This window comes from Oncorhynchus kisutch, linkage group LG3 (genome assembly GCF_002021735.2).
Source record: "Oncorhynchus kisutch isolate 150728-3 linkage group LG3, Okis_V2, whole genome shotgun sequence".
NCBI classification, from domain to species: Eukaryota; Metazoa; Chordata; class Actinopteri; order Salmoniformes; family Salmonidae; genus Oncorhynchus; species Oncorhynchus kisutch.
This window is the reverse complement of record NC_034176.2, coordinates 35,493,707-35,515,002: the sequence shown is the minus strand read 5'-3', so window position 1 is coordinate 35,515,002 and position 21,296 is coordinate 35,493,707. Positions and strand designations below refer to the sequence as shown.

Genomic DNA, 21,296 nt, shown 5'->3' with positions numbered 1-21,296 from the left:
ATCACGAGTTTCACACACATTGATTGCACAAGGACGTTTCTCAACAGATGCCGTAATCGAGAATAAAAGAAGTCATATTCTCCACCTTTTCCTCAGTGCTTATTACAGTTCAGCTTGGGGCTGGGAATCAAACACAAAGGACCAGTAAACTGTGATAGACTAAGGTAATATCTGCTTGAGCAGACAGACATCTGTGGCCTTTACAGCTAATTTAATCTCCATGAATGTTTGGGCAATTACCTTCAATCTATCGCTGTGCACAGGTCATTAAAATCGGTGTTTGTTTGAATCCCCACCTAATTGTAATCTTGTGTGTCATCAAACGAACAGTTGTGTGCCGATCGCAGGTTATGGGCATTGCAGCTTTTAAAGGCAATTTCCAATTGAGCCGACATATGCAGCGTTTACCGTTAATGGGATCTCCGCGAACATTGCTTTTAAAACTCGCAATGCCTATAACCCACAATCAGATTGAATCCCAGCCTAAATGTTCAAATGAGTGATTCAAATTTGGCAATGTGTGCGAGCTGAATTAAAGCAAATACCCTCAAAGCTAGTCTTGCTTGTAAACAGATCTAACAGTTTGGACATTCTACTTTTTCCCATATTAAATCAATGTTGTAATTTAATGTCACAATTTACAAAAATCAACAAAACATTTTTTTTTAATTACACAGAATACACAAGATATTGGATCAAAGTGAATAACCTCTTCATTTCATTTCTTGCAAAGTAATTTTTTTCACTTTAATGACTGTATACCCCCAACCCTCCCCCCAAAATGCTGTACTTTCCTTCACTACTAACAACGCAAGTTATTTTTAATATACAAAAGGGCACATAAGAAAATAGTATATCAGGGCATTCTTGCTAGCCTAAAAGGTCTGCAGAGACTGGGCCGATTAGACTTTCATATGATTGGTCACTAATTTAAAGATAATGGTCACTAATTTAAAAGATAATGGTCACTAATTTAAAGATAATGGTAAGAGACAAGTGAGTACTGTGTAAATACAACACTTTGTCTGACAGTGAAAACACCCTAAACAAGTTTGAATCCTAACGGCAATGTAGTATTTCCTCAAAACTTAATACAGGACATTTGCACCAATTTAGGTTTAACCAAACCATGGCATTTGTTCCTCTGTTTCTCCAAAACAATAAACACCGCACAAAAAAAAAAAAAAATAACTCAGATAAAAACAAACTTTGTTATAAAGATCGATACAAAATGCTCCAAGGTTACACTTCAATACGGCGACATATGTCCAAAAACATGTACTCATCGTATGAACTGGAATACAAAGCAGAGGTGTCAAGTTTAACATATTATTACCTGGGGGGGGGGGGGGTTCTGCAAAATTGGGCTTGCAAAACAATACAGAATAGTCATCCTTACTAACAAGTATGATACACACAGTATGATCAAGTTGTTGGCTTAAATCAACATGTTTAGCCAACACCACTAACCTAACAATGCAAAAAAGGAGGAACAATTCTACCCCCCTGAACCCAAGTCTAACAAACCATTGGGCATTCTAACAACAACAAACTGCATTGGCCGTTACTACTAGTTCAGAGCTGAGAAAGCTTCTCTAATAAACTACTTAAAAGAAATAAATCTGCTTTACGTTGATTATCCCGAGCAAAGCATATAACTGAACACCCCTGCCTTTCCCAGCCTCAGATAAAACAACATTTCAACACATAACCCTCATTATCCCCGCCTGACAAACTGAAATCCTATACAACTAACTATCCCATGGATTCTCACTCAGCCCTATTATGCTTAGCTTGTACATGGCTTTTTGCCCTTGTCGGGAAATCCAAAGAAACTCAGCAGAAATCCCCTTTTCCCAAAACTAAGTATAACCTCCCTTTTCCAATAAACACAAAATGCATCGTCTTATTAATATGTGGAAGCTGTCGGAATTCAAAATGGTGCCACTGAATATCTTTGTCATCCATACAGTGGCAAGAAAAAGTATGTGAACCCTTTGGAATTACCTGGATTTCTGCATAAATTGGTCATCAAATTTGATCTGATCTTCATCTAAGTCACAACAATAGACAGTGTGCTTAAACTAATAACATTAACATTGTATTTTTCTTGTCTATATTGAATACATCATTTAAACATTCAGTGTAGGCTGGGAAAAGTATGTGAATCCCAAGGCTAATGACTTCTCCAAAAGCTAATTGGAGTCAGCTAACCTGGAGTCCAATCAACGAGACGAGATTGGAGATGTTGGTTGGAGCTGCCTTGCCCTATAGAACACTCACAACATGTGAGTTTGTTATTCACAAGAAGAATTGCCTGATGTGAACCATGCCTTGAACAAAAGAGATCTCAGAAGACCTAAGATTAAGAATTGTTGACTTGCATAAAGCTGGAAAGGGTTACAAAAGTATCTCTAAAAGCCTTGATGTTCATCAGTCCACAGTAAGACAAATTATCTATAAAATGGAGAAAGTTCAGCACTGTTGCTAATCTCCCTAGGAGTGGCCATCCTGCAAAGATGATTGAGCATTCTGCGCTGTGCTCTTGCAATGAGGTTAAGAATCCTAGTGTCAGCTAAAGACTTACAGAAATCTCTGGAACATGCTAACTTCTCTGTTGTCTACAAAACACTAAATAAGAATAGTGTTCATGGGAGGACACCACGGAAGAAGCCACTGCTGTCAAAAAAAACCAAAAAAACATTGCTGCACATCTGAAGTTTGCAAAAGTGCACCTGGATGTTCCACAGCGCTACTGGCAAAATATTCTGTGGACAGGTGAAATTAAAGTTCAGTTGTTTGGAACACACAACACTATGTGAGAAGAAAAAAAAAAGGCACAGCCACCAACATCAAAACCTCATCCCAACTGTAAGGTATGGTGGAGGGAGCATCATGGTTTGGGGCTGCTTTGCTGCCTCGAGGCCTGGACAGCTTGCGATCATTGATGAAAAAATGAATTCCCAAGTTTATCAGGATATTTTGCTGGAGAATGTTATGCTATTGGGTGATGCAACAGGACAACGACCCAAAACACAGAAGTAAAATCAACAACAATAGCTTCAACAGAAGAAAATACACCTTCTGGAGTGGCCCAGTCAGAGCCCTGACCTCAACCCGATTGAGATGCTGCGGCATGACCTCGAGAGCAGTTCACACCAGGCATCCCAAGAATATTGCTGAACAGAAACAGTTTTGCAAAGAGGAATGGTCCAAATTTCTCCTGACTGTTGTGCAGGTTTGATCTGCAACTACAGAAAATGTTTGGTTGAGGTTATTGCTGACAAAGGAGGGTCAACCAGTTATTAAATCAAAGGGTTCACATACTTTTCCCACCCTGCACTGTGAATGTTTACACGGTGTGTTCAATAAAGACAACATGTATAATTGCTTGTGTGTTAGTTTAAGCAGACTGTGTTTGTCTATTGTTGTGACCTAGATGAAGATCAGATCAAATGTTAAGACCAATTTATGCAGAAACTGAGGTATTTACAAGGGTTCACATACTTTTTCTTGTGTGTGTGAGATATATATAGAAACCACAAGAAGCCTCAATGTCTATATATGCATATGAAGTCTTTAGACAACATAGCTGTGATTCTACCTAGTAGGTTTGGGGGAAGGTTCCAACATATGAATACTATTTAGAACACCATTTGCTGCTGTATTTTCACAAAAGTAGGAAGCTTTCAAATACAGAATTCTCCAAGATATCTAAAGCACTACACCACAAGTTGAGAGAGAAAAACAAAATCACCTTTTTTTTTGTGCCAACTACTCAGGCACACGGAAATAGAAAAAGTGTCAACGGCTTACTAATATCAATATATTTATGCCTTCTAAGCTACGGTCACAAAAGATGCCATTTCATCCTGTGTGTAACAGTACACGTATTTTTTATTTACCTTTATTTAACTAGGCAAGTCAGTTAAGAACAAATTCTTATTTTCAATTGTTCTCAGTGTATTTAAAAAATATATATATATCCCTCAAACTAGTCATATGATCATGTACCCAAAAGAACATGATACTGCAATGAAGGGTGCTGATCATATTCCTCATAAGATATTAGTCCATCATCATATAGGGGAATCCGGTCCTACTGTGTGGAGTGCATAGTGCTATCCCACCCTACTATGCCTATAAGACTGGGCTAATCATTACCTAGCCAGTCTTACCAAAAGAGTTTGATTGTAATTCCTGCATATAATTAAATACAAAGTCTATAGAACCTGTTAGGGAACTACAAGTTATTACCTAAGAGAGAGACACTTTACCTCGGGGCAAAGAGCTGCTTAATAAGGGAGGGAGGGAAAAAAAGGACCACTTTGTATAGAGACAGAGAGTAATACAGGAGATCCTTGGAAGTCAGTCTTTGCTCCAGTGATTGGAGAGGAGCCTTGCATAGCAGGTCACCCACAAGGCTCTTCAGCTCTTGAAACGCGTCTGCTCACATATGTGGTTGAATTTCCTGCAACAAGGTGAAAAGGAAACAATACAAATGTGTCACATCATGAACCAGAGCTGCAGTGAAGTAGTGATTGCAGCTTTCCTCTACTAGCAGGTGTTATTGGCCAAGCTGATACAAGAGTGCCCCCTGCTGGTAAAATACATGTACAGCCACATTGAAGCCTGTTGACACACCTACTCATTCCAAGGGTTTTAATTTGTACTATTTTCTACATTGTAGAATAATAGTGAAGACATCAAAACTATGAAATAACATATGGAAAAATGTAGTAACCCCCCCCAAAAGTGTTAAATCAAAATATATTTGAGATTCTTTAAAGTAGCCACCCTTTGCCTTGACAGCTTTGCACACTCATGGCATTCTCTCAACCAGTTTCATGAGGAATGCATTTCCAACACTCTTGAAGAAGTTCCCATATTTGCAGAGCACTTGTTGGCTGCTTTTCCTTCACTCCATGGTCCAACTCATCCCAAACCATCTCAATTGGGTTGAGTTAGGGTGATTGTGGAGGCCAGGTCATCTGAGGATGCACTCCATTTATTTGGGGTGAAAGGCTGGTAACTCTAACAAACTTATCCTCTGCAGCAGAGGTAACTCTGGGTCTTCCTTTCCTGTGGTGGTCCTCATGAGAGCCAGTTTATCATAGCGCTTGAAGGTTTTTGCGACGGCACTTGAAGAAACTTTCAAAGTTCTTGAAATGTTCCGGATTGACTGACCTTCATGTCTTAAAATAATGATGGATTGTCGCTCCTCTTTGCTTATTTGAGCTGTTCTTGCCATAATATGGACTTGGTATTTTACCAAATAGGGCTTCTGTATACCACCCTTACCTTGTCACAACACAACTGATTGGCTCAAAACACATTAAGGAAAGAAATTCCTCAAATTAACAAGGCACACCTGTTCATTTAAAGGCATTCCAGGTGACTGCCTCATGAGCTAGTTGAGAGAATGCCAAGCATGTGCAAAGCTGTCATGAAGGCAAAGGGTACTACTTTGAAGAATCTCAAATATATTTTGATTTGTTTAAAACTTTTGGTTATTACATGATTCCATGTGTGTTATTTCATAGTTTGTGTCTTCACTATTATTCTACAATGTAGAAAAAAGTTTTTTTTTAAATAGTCACAAAAAAAAAAAGTAGGTGTGTCCAAACTATTGACTGGTACACATATAAGCTTGGACTGTGGAGACCTATTCAGAAGATAATGGCCACATGTAACTTACGTGGCGTGGTGGGCCTTTACTTGAGTCCGGCAGTTGCGTCCCCAATAACAGTCAGGCCGAGACGTCACAGCAACTGTGGGAAAGAATATCAAACAAATAAAGCTTCATTCATAATTTGGATATGCTAGTTCATTGCCATCTCGCAGTCTACAGTCGTTAGAGGCTGTGTCATTGTGGGCAGTGCTCTCTCACCTGGGAGCTCCGAGCCAGGAATGTTCTGTCTATATTTGTAGGCCAGCTCCTTGAAGGCACGCAGGCCACAGCAGAAACACATTATGGCATTACTGTTGATGCGATAATCTGGGGTAGAAAAATTGGAGAGCGAGGGTTACTAGTGTGTTCCAAAGGGAGGTGGAAGGATGCTCTGCACTGTCAGTAGGACTTAGAACCATGTTCAAGATGGGAAACTTAATGGTGGCGTTCCAGCTTATCATTTTTGCAGTAGTGTTGTGCAACTGCAAAAAAGGCAACCTGGAACGCTTCCAATCTCAAGTTATGTGAGGTGAAGAGGATAGTGTCAAGACTGACCAGAGAGGTAGAAGGTTCCCTGTTGCAGGCCCCGAAGACCCTCCTGTAGCATGTCCCTCCACGACATCCCTCTGGCTGACAAGTAATTCTGTAAGCAGAAGACTTGAGGCTGTAATTGCTGCCAAACGTGCATCAACAAAGTACTGAGTAAAGGGTCCGAATGTTCAATGGAGAATCGTCATTGAAATAGTGTTTTACTCCAGGACTAAGATGAATCTGTGTCTGGGAAACCACCCCAAATAGTGCAGATACGGTTTCTGGGTGTCCAGACAGACCAATGGTTAGAGCCAAGGAGTATAAAAAGGATGTACCTGGAGGATCTCTGATTCATAGTTATTGCTGTTCAGAACACCGTCCAGACATTTGTCTGTAAGGTTGAGTTCTGTGGAAGAAGACATATTATATTTCTCATATTGGTAAACATGCTACTGCAATGTGATACAGTAACAAATGATGAGTAAGACATAGGGACAATATAGGAAATCTATCTTGGTAAATTTCTATTTGCAACCACTATTGTCAAACTTTCCAAAATGATAGTGTTACCTTGGAAATCACCCAAAAGGCCTGGTTAACTAAGCATCAAATCACATTTTATTGGTCACATACACAGTTGGCAGATGTTAATACGAGTGTAGCGAAATGCTTGTGCTTCTAGTTCCGACCATGCAGTAATATCTAACGTGTAATCTAACAATTTCACAACAACTACCTTATACACACACACACACACGTGTAAAGGAATGAATAAGAATATGTACATATAAATATATGGATGAGCGATGGCCGTGCAGCATAGGCAAGATGCAGTAGATGGTATAGAGTACAGTATATACATATGAGATGAGTAATGTAGGGTGTGTAAACATATAAAGTGGCATTGTTTAAAGTGACTAGTGATACATTTATTACATCCTATTTTTTATTATGAAAGTGGCTAGAGATTTGAGTCAGTATGTTGGCAGCAGCCACTCAATGTTAATGATGGCTGTTTAATAGCACAGTGTGAAGTTTGTACCGGTTATTTTCTAAGGTCAATTAAACAAATCTCCAAGCTTATTTGCGATTAAGTACTACAACTTAGTTTGGGATTTTGGCAATGAACTTGTGGATAAAAATGTTATGTATTTTCATCAGGTATGAAGGAAGTTAGAGGTAATTTCGTGAGCCAATGCTAACTAGCTTAGCGCAAAGACTGGAAGTCTTCAGGTACAGCTCTATGCCCGAAGACTTCCAGTCTTGGTGTTAACCTAGCGCTAGTTAGCATTGGCTAACGAAACTACCTCTAACTTCCTTCATACTGGACGCAGAGACATACAAATTGTATCCATGAGTTAATTGGAATGCCAAAATCACGAACTATAACCTTAAATGAACATTTTGTTCAACCTTGTATTCTTTATTTACCCTTGGAAAATAGCAGGGACAAACTGAACCAGTGCCTAGTAAATCTAGCCCTTAGGAGTACTAGAGCAGAGACAAACCATTGAAACGTGCTAGGCAGCCTTGACAGCCGATCCTCTGGCAACCCCAGTACATGTGGCAGAAGGGCCGTTGGCACGCCACACCTGCCCAACACAAAGAACCACACCCATCAGCACATTCAGCAAAGGCAACCGTGCCGTTGGTCCATTAACATTGACTGACAGGCCTGTGGGTCACTCACATTGCTGAGAGGAGAGTTCGGTGCGGCGGTCTGGCATGGGCTGCAGGCAGCAGGTGCAGATGACATGGCTGCCCTGAGGAGGACACGTGTACTCTCGAGGAGCTGCAGGAGGACAGGACACAGAGGGAAACATTTCAGTGGGACACATACGCATATAATCTGGGTCAAGGCCCTGAAAGGTGCACTCTGTACTGTTGTAGAATCTGCAGATGGAATGCTCGTAGCGCATCTGACCAACACATTTCTGTGTTCAGGCGAGTGCAACATTTTGATAGCCAATTTGATCACACAATTTAGAACGATTACATATCAGATATAAAATCACTATACAAAAAGGTCACCCATTATTGTGATCAACAGTTCGGCACAGTTCAGTAACCTGTAGTGGGGAAGTCAGAGCATGTTGATGATGTTGATGGCCTCTCTCCAAGGGGTTTCCCAGCCCTGTCCTCAGGAGTTGGTGGGGCTGGTCCTAGAGGAGCTGGCCCTATGGCCCATAGAACCTGGCTAACCTCCTTCCTGTAGCCTGGACACTGTCTGCACATCACAAAGGGCTGGCTATGGACACACAACAACAGGAACAAGGAGAAAAGGTTTCAGTGGGAGAAAAACACAACACAGTCACACAACACACACTCGATCACATACTGTACACACAAGACCACAAACACTCTCACGCATACACACAGCTACTCCTTTGTCTGACCTGATATCGGAGGCGTCGCTGTCATTGTCCGAGAGCTCAAAGAGATAATCAGAGCTGCCCTCTTCATCAGAGAAGGAACGCTCAATCTTTGGCTGCAGCATGTCCCGAGTTATCTTGTTGTGGCCGTCCATGCTCTTCAGGTCCTCCTCACTGCGACACTTCTCTGTGGACACACAGGGTCAATATTGCAATGCTTTTTCCAAACACAAAAAGAGATGGTACAAACAAAAGGCCCACGTATGTTTTTTTTAGGCTAGCCCTGTACAGATATTCAGGACAAGGAGAAACACATAAGACAAGATGCACAAATGCCGTGTTTAACAGGGGGAAGAGCTGGGGACCATCCCCAGTAGTGTTAATGAGGGTCCAAGGGTAGAGTAGGGCAGATTGGATACAAACCTGGGTTCTGGATAAGGTAGGCCTCCACCAGGTTGTTGAGGATGTGGTTCTTGCGGATCCTCTCTACGGGGCAGCGACAGGTGGGGCAGAGAGACGAGCGCTCCATCCAGCCAGAGTAACACGCAGCACAGAAGGTGTGCATACAGGGCTGCAGGCTAGTTGGGAGACGCACGGGGAGATGATAACATGAACAATGCAGCTTTCTGTCTTACAGAATGGAATTACACAATGTTGTGTGTTGTTTATATGACTATATATTATATTTATTGAAACAGTTATTTTCATCTGCTGCGAGGAGCCACAAGCAATGAAAATGTGGAGTGGGCCTATTTTCTAATTTAGTAGTAGTAGGTAGAGTCTTGCTGTACCTGACACAGTCATGAAGTAGGTCCTGACAGATGATACAGGTGAGGGACTCCTCCATTTTGTCAGTCGTGGCTCCTTCCACAGTCACGGCAGCTTTTCCCAATAGATCCGTGATAAGAGTTCCCTTAGCTGGGCCCGGGCCCAACACCTCAATACTGGAAGTATGTGGCAGTCCAAAATCATAGTTCTTATCTAGGGAAGGAAAAGGGGGAAAACTGTTACAATCAAGCGTCACCAACCAAGTATCAAGACCCCACAAGGTAATGACACTGACCAGCACTGTCAGTTTTCCTCCTCTTTCTCTCTGGCTCCATGTCCCCCTCTTCCAGCATTGGGACTCTGCTCTGGGCTTCAGTCTGTTGCACATCTGTTGAGCAGAGGAGGTTGGAGTTGGGCTCCTCAGCCTTGCCTACAGAGGATGCAGCACATTTAGGACCCTCGGAACCTGAGAGATGAAGAATTATCAAAAGCCCATGAGATTGGTGCACATTCAGTTACCTGTGCCTATCCTTGAATAGCAGGAGTAGTAGTGGCCATATAAGTCTGATCAAATCGGATAAAGTCTATCATATTATCAGTTGTCCAGAGCCGCCCTTGAATTTGGGGATTTTGAAAGAGGTAAAGGACAGTGAACAAAGCTGGCACAATTCAAGGGAGACATGCTATATAGGTTAAAAAATTTGACTTCACAATTAACCAAAATATAGAGCAAGCACAGGCCAGATGGAAAGCCTACCTGAGGCAGAGGAGTGCAGGAGGGAGGCTGCAGAGGAACATGCTGTGGAGGGGGAGAATGTGTGGAAGAGGTGGGAGGAGGTGGAGGGCTGGGGCTCCTCTAAGGCCTGCTGTTCCCATGGAGGTCCAACCAGGAATGGCTCCACAGACACTGCTGCTGGAACAGTGCAGGGTTGGGCTTTCTGCTGCATATCTGAGCATTTGGTGGCGTCGCCTGACAGGATGAGAAAAGGGTGGTAAGCAACAAACAAGCTAATGAGCCTACAAATGTTTTTCATGAAAAGGATGCAGAGGTCGCAGTCAAACATCACATTTATTTGGGTATTACCTACTTACAAATTGAGTCTTGTGAGAATGTCCTCTCTGGTTTTATGGACTGATATATGTAGGCAATATCTGTACGAGCAAAAGATTGCACACCATACTTATACTTTACTCAGTTGTTGAGGCAAACTTTCATGAACAATTCATTAAATATCCCAAAAAGGGAACATATTACTCTTATTTTGATCGGTCAAGAATGAGTTTAGCTGACCTACTTGTCCAACTCAGTTTACACACATTATGTAAGTTAATTGTGTATGTATTATATAACCAAGGTGTCAGCAGCGGAAGATACACAGGAAAACAAGTGGCTAAAAGACATTTATGCACTATGAACTACTGATTTATATACACTTTCTGAAGAAACTTAAGAAAAACGTTATATTCTTTATACAGCCTACCACACGGCAACATTTTTTTAAACTGTGCTCCCTGTTTGTTTAACTAATTAATTGAAGTTATTATCTTAAGGAGATATAACCGATGTAAAACAGCGAAACCAACATTATGGTTTAGCAACAAAGAGACCACAGAGTGAAACACCCCAATCAATAAAGGGAAGAAAAAAAACATACTTAGCTCTGGCTCGTTTTTCCTGTACACAAAGTAGATGACGTCTCCATTCTGCAGCATATGAACCTGCTTTTTCACCAGCTTTGACATGTTAATCACTGTACCATTGGTGCTAGAGGGGTGGGGAAAAAACACACACAAAAAACAACACTGGTCAGTCATTTCTGTCGTAGATTTATCAGCAGCCTTGGAAGAAATCCCAGACTAGGGATGCAGTTATTATTATAGTAGCAATGAACAGGGCATTGATTAAATAGTAGCTTCTCTTCATGGGATGTAAAGGGATGGAATTGTATCCTACACTATTGAGTAACTACACTGTCGCATTCCGTCTTTCCATTGCAGAGGTTTCCACAATATTCAGAAGCAAAACAGAGTTACCACTGTGCTCAATGATGCATAGCCTAATGCAGTGGGTGTGTGCGCAGACACTAGAGTGATGTGTGTAGAGAATACTTTGCTGACTCAGAGCATGGTAAAACACAACCTCTAATTACTGGTTAGTGTCATTTGCCTCATTACCTCCAAGCTGGTGGCTTTACACTGACAATTAGACTACACTGTGATGTGCAGGCCTAGATCTGTTCAATCTACCATTAAATACACTGACCAGTCACAACAAACAGGACAATCTGCATAACATATTTTTCTCTAATAAAACCTAACATAAAACGCAGGTTAAAATCTATTTAGCCTGATTAGGCTAACAGGTAAAATGCTTCACATTACCGTGTTATCGCATTGTTAAACATACAGAATTGATCAGACGAGCCTTGAAAATGGGCCTACATTGAGCCTATAAGCTATACAGGACCGAAGAGAAAAAAATAAAAAAACACAACAAAAATATTGTTACGAGACCCCCCTCATACCTCATGTCCTCTAGCCACACCAACCCTGATCTCTCATCCTGGACTATCTTACAGTGATCCCCCGAGACCAGTTTGCTAGCAGGAAAGGAAAGATCACAGCCTGGTGAAAGAAAATGATGGTTCATAAAAATGCACAGAAAATCACAACATTGTCTAAGATGACTATTTTAAGCATGATTTGAATAAGCTAGATGTTCTCGTATGGTAGGCTACTTATGATGTCGATTAAGGTACATCTCCTATTCAGAGGGGTTGGGTTAAATGCGGAAGACATTTCCGTGGAAGGTATTCAGTTGTACAACTGACTAGGTATCCCCCCTTCCCTTATGGAGCTGTTGTGCTATACCGTGTGTAAAAAGCATGACTTTGTTTACGTCACGTTACTGTAAACAAGGCCAATTAAGACTTATTCATGATCAATTTTAAAATACCAGGAAAACATGTCTTTAGGCAATGGGCAGTTGATATTTTCACGAGGCGGCTCAAATTACTAGACTGAGATTGTACGATTATGATGATTTATTGTCGATATATTTACACCCTTCCTTTATACCATATTTTGGATGGTGCATAGCATACTAGCTCATTAAACTCAGACCACTTGTATTGGAAAGCAGACTCCTGGAATTCAATATAATAGAGACTAAACCTTTCCTTGAGCAAAATCCATACAAAGAAAACATACCATTCTGCACACATGTCCTCAATAGACACATTTGATATCATCAGAGGGGGGCGTCTAAGTTTAGTGACCTTGGGCATTGTGCCTTGAATTAACTGATTTTATTAAAGAGCCCAGACACTGCCTGGCTCTCATGTCTATGACATGTTGTCTTTTGTCACAAACATCAAGACATTTATAAACCAGATCCTCAAAACAGATTATATTTCGTTTTTAAAAAGTGTCATGCCTTATAGAATATATATTTGACACATTACTATTATTGTGGGAGCAATAATCATTCATATTTAGAACAGGTATTTTAGTATCTCATTAAATATTTATATAATTTATAGATAACAGTTAGTGTCCTACCACAGAACTTTCTATATATTTCAGAAAGTAGCCTACAATATGGTTAAGTGAGTTAATGTCAGTGTGGAATGTTAATTGTACCTTTTCTTCGCCCGACAGTGCATTCCCTGTTGACAAGCAATACTTCCGATTCAGTGTCCACTTTTACTAACTTCCCCCATGGTTGACTTCTTTCATGAATATCCATGTTCAAAGCTGATACGTTCCAGTCTTCTAGCTATATTTTTAGATCAAATCATGAACAATAGAAATGCAAACACACTTCTTAAATCGGTGGCAGCAAATATGTCATCTAAGAAGCGAACCCTATTCTAGTTGAGAAATGTGGAGCACTTGCTAGCTAAGTAGCTAACATTAGCTACTAGCTTAGCTTAGAAGGATATACAATGAATTAACCACCCTGTTTGGAACAAGAAACATAAAGATGTTACTGTACCTAGCTTGCTAAGCTAACTACAGTAGCTAATGTAGCTAAAACGTTTGATTAGCAGGGTATTTCATCCTTGAAGCTAGTCAATCAAACATCAAAACAAGTTAACGGTGGACATACATCAACAATAAACTTCGTGTTCAAAATAAACATTGCTAAAGCTGGCTACTAGTAGCTAGCTAGCTAACAACTTTCAAACTGCTTAACAGGTGCTATAAACTAGAAATAATACGATTTAGCTACCTTGAAAATAGATTTACTATACTCTCAAAAGCGCGATTATTTTAGCTTGAAGATGTTTTGTCCCTTCATTTTCCATCTTGGCACGCACACTAGTTTACTTCCTGGCAACTAAACGTATTTACAAGCATCAGCTGATGGAGGAGGGGCGGAGAAAGTAGTCTGGGGGGAAAAAGCTGTTAAAACAAGATTAATATCACATAACTCTTTGCAAAAATGCTTTAATTTATTTATTTTCTAACGCATCTGCGTGGAATTATACTGTAAGGCTAATGTCAAAACTCTGCATATACAACCAGGGGTTCATTGGGAATTTGGAAAAGGGGAGGTCAAAAACATTTTTTTGGGCGGGGGATAGGGTTGTGGTTGAGGCAGCTGCTAGGGTTGCACTAGGATGTTGACATGCAGCCAGTGGTGGAAAAAGTACCCAATTGTCATACTTGAGTAAAAGTAAAGATACCTTAATAGAAAATTACTCAGGAAAAAGTGAAAGTCATACAGTAAAATACTACTTGAGTGAAAGTCTAAAAGTATTTGGTTTTAAATGTACTTAAGTATCAAAAGTAAATGTAATTGCTCAAATATACTTAAGTAACAAAAGCAAAAGTAAAAGTATAAATCATTTCAAGTTCCTTTTAGTATGCAAACCAGACGACATGACTTTATTATACATATATATTTTAAGGATAGTCAGAGGGACACTCAGACGTGTGTTTAGTGAGTCCGTCAGATCAGAGGCAGTAGGAATGACGAGGAATGTTCAAATCAAATTTTATTCGTCACATACTCGTGATTAGCAGATGTTATTGCGGGTGAAGCGAAATGCTTGTGCTTCTAGCTCCGACAGTGCAGTAATATCTAACAAGTCATATCTACCAAATTACACAACATACAGTATACCCAATACACACAAATCTAAGCAGGAATTAATTAAAACTATAAACATATGGACAAGCAATGTCAGAGCAGAACGGACTAAGATGCAGTAAAAAAGTATAGAAAACAGTATATACACATGAGATGAGTAATGCCAGGTATGTAAATATTAAGTGACTAAGATACCGTAGAATAGTATAGAATACAGTATATACAGTACATATGAGATGAGTAATGCCAGATATGTAAACATTATTAAAGTGACTAGTGTTCCATTTCTTAAAGTGGCCAGTGATTTCTAGTCTATGCCTATAGGCAGCAGCCTCTAATGTACTAGTGATGGCTGTTTAACAGTCTGATGGCCTTGAGATAGAAGTTTTTCAGCCTCTTGGTCCCAACTTTGATGCACCTGTACTGACCTCACCTTCTGGATGATAGCGGGGTGAACAGGCAGTGGCTCGGGTGGTTGATGTCCTTGATAATCTTTTTGGCCTTCCTGTGACATCAGGTGCTGTAGGCTTCCTGGAGAGCGGGTAGTTTGCCCCTGGTAATGCGTTGGGCAGACTGCACCACCCCCTGGAGAGCCTTGCAGTTGCGGGCGGTGCAGTTGCCGTTCCAGGCAGTGATACAGCCCGACAGGATGCTTTCAATTGTGCATCTGTAAAGAATTGTGAGGGTTTTAGGTGACAAGACAAATTTCTTTAGCCTCCTGAGGTTGAAGAGGCTATGTTGCGCCTTCTTCACCACCCTGTCTGTGTGGGTGGTCCATTTCAGTTTGTCAGTGATGTGTACGCCAAGGAACTTGAAGCTTTCCACCTTCTTCTCTGTGGTCCTGTCAATGTAGATGGGGGGGGGGGGCATCTCTGCTGTTTCCTGAAGTCCACGATCATCTCCTTTGTTTTGTTGACATTAAGTGAGAGGTTATTTTCCAGGCACCACACTCCCAGAGCCCTCACCTCCTCCCTGTAGGCTGTCTCGTCATCATTGGTAATCAAGCCTACTACTGTTGTGTCATCTGCAAACTTGAGTTGGAGGCATGCTTGGCCACGCAGTCATGGGTGAACAGGGAGTACAGGAGGGGGCTGAGCATGCACCCTTGTGGGGCCCCAGGGTTGAGGATCAGCGGAGTGGAGGTGATGTTTCCTACCTTCACCACCTGGGGGTGGCCTGTCAGGAAGTCCAGGACCCAGTTGCACAGGGCCTCAAGCTTAATGATGAGCTTGGATGGTACTATGGTGTTGAAAGCTGAGCTATAATCAATAAACAGCATTCTTACATAGGTATTCCTCTTGTCCAGATGGGATAGGGCAGATGGTGATTGCATCTTCTGCATCTTCTGTGGATCTATGTTCTCTTGATAAGTGCATTAATTTGACCATTTTCCTGTGCTGCTTAGCATTCAAAATGTAATGAGTCGTTTTGGGTGTCAGGGATAATGTATGGAGTAAAAAGTTATTCATTTTCTTTAGGAATGTAGATAATGTAGTAAAGTAAAAGTTGTTAAAAATATAAATGTTCAAGTAAAGTACAGATACCCCAACAAAAACTACGTAAGTGGTAGTTTAAAGTATTTTTACTTCAGTACTTTACATCACTCACATCACTTACATCACTCCATGCAGCTAGAGTTAGGGTTAGGGTACCATGTACCTATGTTTGTCCTCTGCCTTTCTTTGTTTGCTGAAATCCATACTTTTAATAAAACGTTAAATAAATAGAACCACAGACTGTTTCCATGTTGAACGCTAAACGCTGTCTGTGTTCAACATTCCATGTTGAGATTCAATTGGCACATGCGCGTTTGCCATTGAAAGCAAGTCTAAGAAGTGGTAGATCTGTTCTATGTGCGCTATTTCTATGCTTCGTTTTCTTAAAGGGTAGGTAGCATACATTTAACCATATGTATCTTAGAGCAAAAGCAATGAGGATAACCGTTAGTGGTTGTATTTGATTAATGTTTTATTAAAGATAAAATAAGTAACATTTTGGGCGACCCGACCAAATTCACATAGAAATGTGAGTTATAGATATGTCAGTCTCATTGAAAGCAAGTCTAAGAAGTGGTAGATCTGTTCTATGTGCGCTATTTCTATGCTTCGTTTTCTTAAAGGGTAGGTAGCATAAATTTAACCATATGTAACAAATGGATTTGCATTAGAATACGCATCAAAAAGACCCAATGCAAAGTTACGCCTCACTTTCTATTTTTCAAGTTATCACATAAAACTGATCAGTATTCAGAAAAATGCTGAAGTCATGCTGGAAAAACCATTTGAGAGGTGTGACGTAATATGGAGGAACCGGAAAGCCAGCCTATTCCATAACGTTAACTCCAACAGAAATAACTTCAAATCTATAACTTCAAATTAAACCACATAATTTGCACTCATGACTACTGGTTTCAATGTAATTTTCAGCCAACTTACAAGCAAATACTTTATAAATTTATTGTTACAAATCAGCTTACAAGGTTGCTAGCCAACTAGCCTGATAACGTTAGCCCTACTAGTCTGCTAACGTTAGCCCTACTAGTCTGCTAACGTTAGCCCTACCAGCCTGCTAACATTAGCCTTAAAAGCCTGCTAACATTACCTTAGCAATTCATGAGTGAGCCAGTTGCTATTAATGCCTAGCTTACAGCTACATTAAAGTAAAAGTACGTTTTTGAAATACATAACTACATCTAACCATTTTTGCGTCTTTTACTTTCGGTTTTGTACACCAGCTTCAAGCAAGCTGAAAACATAATATTTTTTGTTATTGAAAAATATATTTCACAGCGGTTTAGATGGTACAATGATTCTGTACATTATACATTGCTTGTTTTGTCACAAACTGAAATTAGGCAAACTATTATAATTTTAGCAACCAGTAAATGGTTGACAGATTTCTGCATATTGCACCTTTAAAAAGTATGGACTTTAGCAAAAAAAAGAAAGGATTGGAGTGATGTTCATGGAGGATGGCATGAGTAGATCTGTGGAGGGAGTATGGCAGCAGCGGATGGCTTGATACTGAGTTTCCTGAATTCCCTCACGAGATGGAATTCATGTCGGAGGCCCGGGCGAGGAAGAGGACAGATGGTGAGAATGGCGCGAGGAGCAAACCCAAACCGACTGTGAAATACAAGCCTGTAACGAAGACGCTGAGAGTCGAGAAGCAGGTGCTACCTTTAATAAAACAACAAACATGGAATGAGATAACATAGCAGTGGCGTCTTCACTTAAACACAGAAACAATACTGACTTGGGAAAGGACCTAAAGGGAGTACCAGATATAGGGAAGGTAATAAGTGAGGTAATGGAGTCCAGGTTTGCCTCATGATGAAGTGCAGGTGCGCATAATGATTGGTGCCAGGTGTGCCATTTTCTCCTTTGAGTCAAGTACAGGAGCGAAAAATGCATGTTACGCAATTGAAAACCCTGAGCAATCGACGGATAGTGAACTTGAAATTGATCCTGACAAAAGTGAGGAGGAAAATTCTGCGTCGTCAGGTGAGGTGAAGGCTTCAGAGCCTCTCCCCAATGATCAGGAAAATGCCAGACATGACTCTGGCCCAGTGGGAGTACAATTGGTGGAGAAAGTGGACCCATACCTTTTGGCCGATCCGTCTGTGGTATCAGGCTGGGTGAAGAAGGAGTTGGGTTTTGTCAATCCTGTCAAAGTATCCAGAGGTGGACTTGCATAGATTTTTTGTGTGTCTGCTGCTCAGAGGGAGAGGGGCGCTGCAATTTTTCGAGAAACTGGGGTGGGGTTAAGTGTTAAGGTAGATTGACTGAAGTTGGAGATCCCCAGTGTCTGTGATGCATGTCGATTGGTGCAACACAGACCCGGTGGGGATTGCGAGACTGAGGAGACCCTGTCTGTCCTGAGTTTTGATGCAGAGTGTTTGCAGGATAAAGTTATGCTAGGGTATATAAGTTATCCCGTGAGAGTTTTTGTTCCGAACCCACTACAATGTTTTAGGTGGCAAGTTCATGGTCATGTTGCAGCAGTATGTAGGCGGGAGATTCCGAGGTGTGAGAAGTGTGCAGGAGGGCATGGGACAAAAAGTGTATAGATTAGGTGGAATAAGTTATGTGTTTCAATTGTGGGGGAGGCCATGTTGCTGGGGATCAGAAATGTATTGTGCAAGTGAGACAGGTTGAAGATGCCAGGGTGAGAGCAGTGCAGAAAGTGTCATATGCTGAGGCAGGGAAGAAAGTAGAGAATGATAGGCAAAGGGTGAGTGAGCCTGAGAGGATCCCTGTGAGTAGTAGGCCAGTACAGAGTGACCCGAACAGTATGTGCTTTGGTAAGGTTGGCTTCTTGGCGTTTATTGCTATGGTCATTAATTGTACCGCACAGATTGAAAGGGAATCCCAGAAGATTGAATTGGTAGTAGCAGTAGCAGAGAAGTTTTTGGGTATCAGAGATTGTAATGCAGAAGAACTACAGGGGGTTTTGAGAGAAGGGGCTCCAGCCTGCCAGGCCAACGGCCCACACAAATTATATCACACTTAATATAATCGGAACCGTTTTCTTTTCTTTAACATTTTCAGCTAACAAGGGGTAGGCCTGTGCTTTTTGCCATTTTCTTTAGTGAAATTTAGGCCAATAGCATACCCTCTCAATTCAAATCTTTGTTTTAACGTCACAGCCCTTCACTGACACGGAGGTAGCCTATAACGAGTGCATGGTGGGTGGAAGGATTGACAGACAAATCTATAGACATAAAGTAGCAGCCTATAGCCTCATTTCATCTGTCAAATAGGTAGGCCTACCTCTTATTTCTTAAATAGGAGAAATAGGCTCCAACACAAAGCCCTCTTGATGTTAGTAAAGTCCAGTGTCGATTTTAGCATGTAAATCTTGGTGGGGCAAAAAAATAAAAGAAGTGGGATGCTGTCACGAGAATTTTAATCCCAATGGTTGAACTCAACTGTCACTATAGCCTTGACCAATTCCCAGAAGTTTGTAAGACCCTGGTTAATGAAGAATTAGACAAAGCCCCCAGTCTGCAATAGATCAATCCTTTAGTCAGAGAGTACTCTGAAGTCAAAAATGAGAACACAGTCATTTTATAATTCCCACACCCACACAGACACACACACACACATACACACATACACACACACACGCACACGCACACGCACACACACGCACACGCGCACACGCACACGCACACGCACACACACACACTCTCTCTCTTCTGCAAGCCTAGCCATTTCTAGCCGTTCCTCTCCTCCCTAGATTAGAGGGGCCTTGGATGTGGCCTCTTTCCTGTTGTCAGTTTTCACAAGTTATCACAAGTCGACAGTTCAGTTGGCCTTGAATGTCTCAACTCTATCCAGCTCATATTGCGAAATAGTAACACAATGGTCTAGTCACACAGATTATTAAATTATGACTCTAACACATTTCATACAATTATATGATTTCAGGGTGGAATACTTCAATCATTACTTTAAACATATACATTCCTTTATCAGATGCAAGCCAGCAAAGCCACTACACAACACTAAACAATACATTAATTGCACTATAACGTTGACAAACAGTGCTCACATACAGTTAGGGCCTACACAACAGCAGTCCCAACATTTTACCACTGCTACACCTGGCTATCAGCGGAGCGAAACATTTAATTCAGCCTCATTTACTGTCTTTTAAAAAACATAGCTGATATTGCTGACTTGCTTAAACAAATGTGGTTTCTAATGACAATTGAGACGACAAGCGGATAATAGGCAATCCGTAATGAGCGAGCTAGGACAAACGTAGTCAATATAACTATTTGTTTAGCATTTTTGAAATGTACAGCGACATCATTCAGAACATAGGCCGTTCTTACAGTGTTCTCCCTGTACACCAAGTCAGAATCGTCTGATAAATAAAGGGGGCATATAAGCAGACAATGAAAGCTCTTACAATATTCGATGATTACATTTCTCTAAAACAGGTTATAGGCTACGTGTGCACCACCAAGTCAGAACAGTAAGCAAAATTAAATAGACCAAATGATTAGGGTGAGGCACATGGTACTGATTGATCTACAGAAGGCCTTTGATACAGTTAACCACTGTCTCCTAATCTCCAAACTGGAGGCACTGGGGTTAAGCAGTATCCCTCTAGGCTGGGTAAAGTCCTATTTATCAGGGAGGGAGCAAGTAGTAGAGGTTAATGGTTCACTGTCTCAGGCAAAACCAATGAGCTGTGGCATTCCGCAGGGGAGCGTGCTTGGGCATCTGCTGTTATTAATGATATGAAAGATGATTGTTCTTGCCGTATTTTTCTTTATGCAGATGACTCTACACTTCTGGTGTCTCACAAAAGTAAAACTATGTTGGAGAGCATACTTAGCACAGAGCTTACTAACATTAGCAAATGGCTTGGAGATAATAAGCTATCTCTGCACTTAGGGAAAACTGATTATTTTTTGGATCCAGACCTAAATTGTGTAGGTTGTCTGAAATCAGAGTGAAGTTAGGGGGTGAGGTTCTGACTCCTAAAACATCTGTTAGCTACTTGGGATGTATCCTTGATGGAAGCTTGAGAGGTGTGAGCAAGGCCAATAAGGTGCTTGGGAAGGCAAATTTTTTTCCTAGTTTTTGTCTAGAAAGTCAAAGCTGCTTGATAAGGACTCCATGAAAGTGCTAGCTACTGCCCTCATTCAATGCCATTTGGACTATTCTAGTACTTCCTGGTTTGGGGGCTTATCTAAACTTATGAAGGGGAAGCTCCAGATAGCCCATAATAAGTTGATCAGGGTAGTATTGAAGGTGAGTCCACATACTCACATAGGCAGGAGCTGCTTTCAGGAACTAAACTGTCTGCCTGTTGAGGCTAGGGTGTCCCAGATTAGACT

At 41.1% G+C, this 21,296-nt stretch overlaps 1 protein-coding gene across 2 annotated transcripts; it reads right to left on the bottom strand.

The window, feature by feature from the left end:
• Positions 1–595: 595 nt before the first annotated feature.
• LOC109881699 (E3 ubiquitin-protein ligase CHFR) lies at positions 596–13,699 on the bottom strand. Of its 2 annotated transcripts, none has more exons than XM_020473811.2 (18): positions 13,577–13,699; positions 12,985–13,120; positions 11,868–11,967; positions 10,998–11,107; positions 10,435–10,494; positions 10,100–10,312; positions 9,638–9,808; positions 9,366–9,555; positions 8,998–9,152; positions 8,599–8,761; positions 8,272–8,450; positions 7,893–7,994; positions 7,711–7,794; positions 6,538–6,608; positions 6,227–6,314; positions 5,891–5,998; positions 5,699–5,771; positions 596–4,471 (listed from the first exon to the last, which is right to left on the bottom strand). In XM_020473811.2, exons 2-18 carry the CDS (start codon positions 13,088–13,090, stop codon positions 4,429–4,431), a joined length of 2,016 nt encoding a protein of 671 aa, XP_020329400.1. In that variant the 5' UTR covers positions 13,091–13,120; positions 13,577–13,699; the 3' UTR covers positions 596–4,428. The 2 variants fall into 2 exon arrangements, with proteins under 2 accessions (XP_020329400.1, XP_020329407.1); XM_020473818.2 differs by having other exon boundaries at positions 9,638–9,772.
• Positions 13,700–21,296: the final 7,597 nt, after the last annotated feature.

Bases quoted from the DNA above. Each gene is read 5' to 3' on its own strand.
- LOC109881699 (XM_020473811.2), bottom strand. From the start codon at position 13,090: ATGGATATTCATGAAAGAAGTCAACCATGGGGGAAGTTAGTAAAAGTG. The intron at 10,313-10,434 runs GTAAGTAGGTAA...TCATCCTGTCAG, and splicing joins ATTCTCACAAGACTCAATTT to GCGACGCCACCAAATGCTCA. The intron at 7,995-8,271 runs GTTACTGAACTG...GTCCTCCTGCAG, and splicing joins CTCTGACTTCCCCACTACAG to CTCCTCGAGAGTACACGTGT.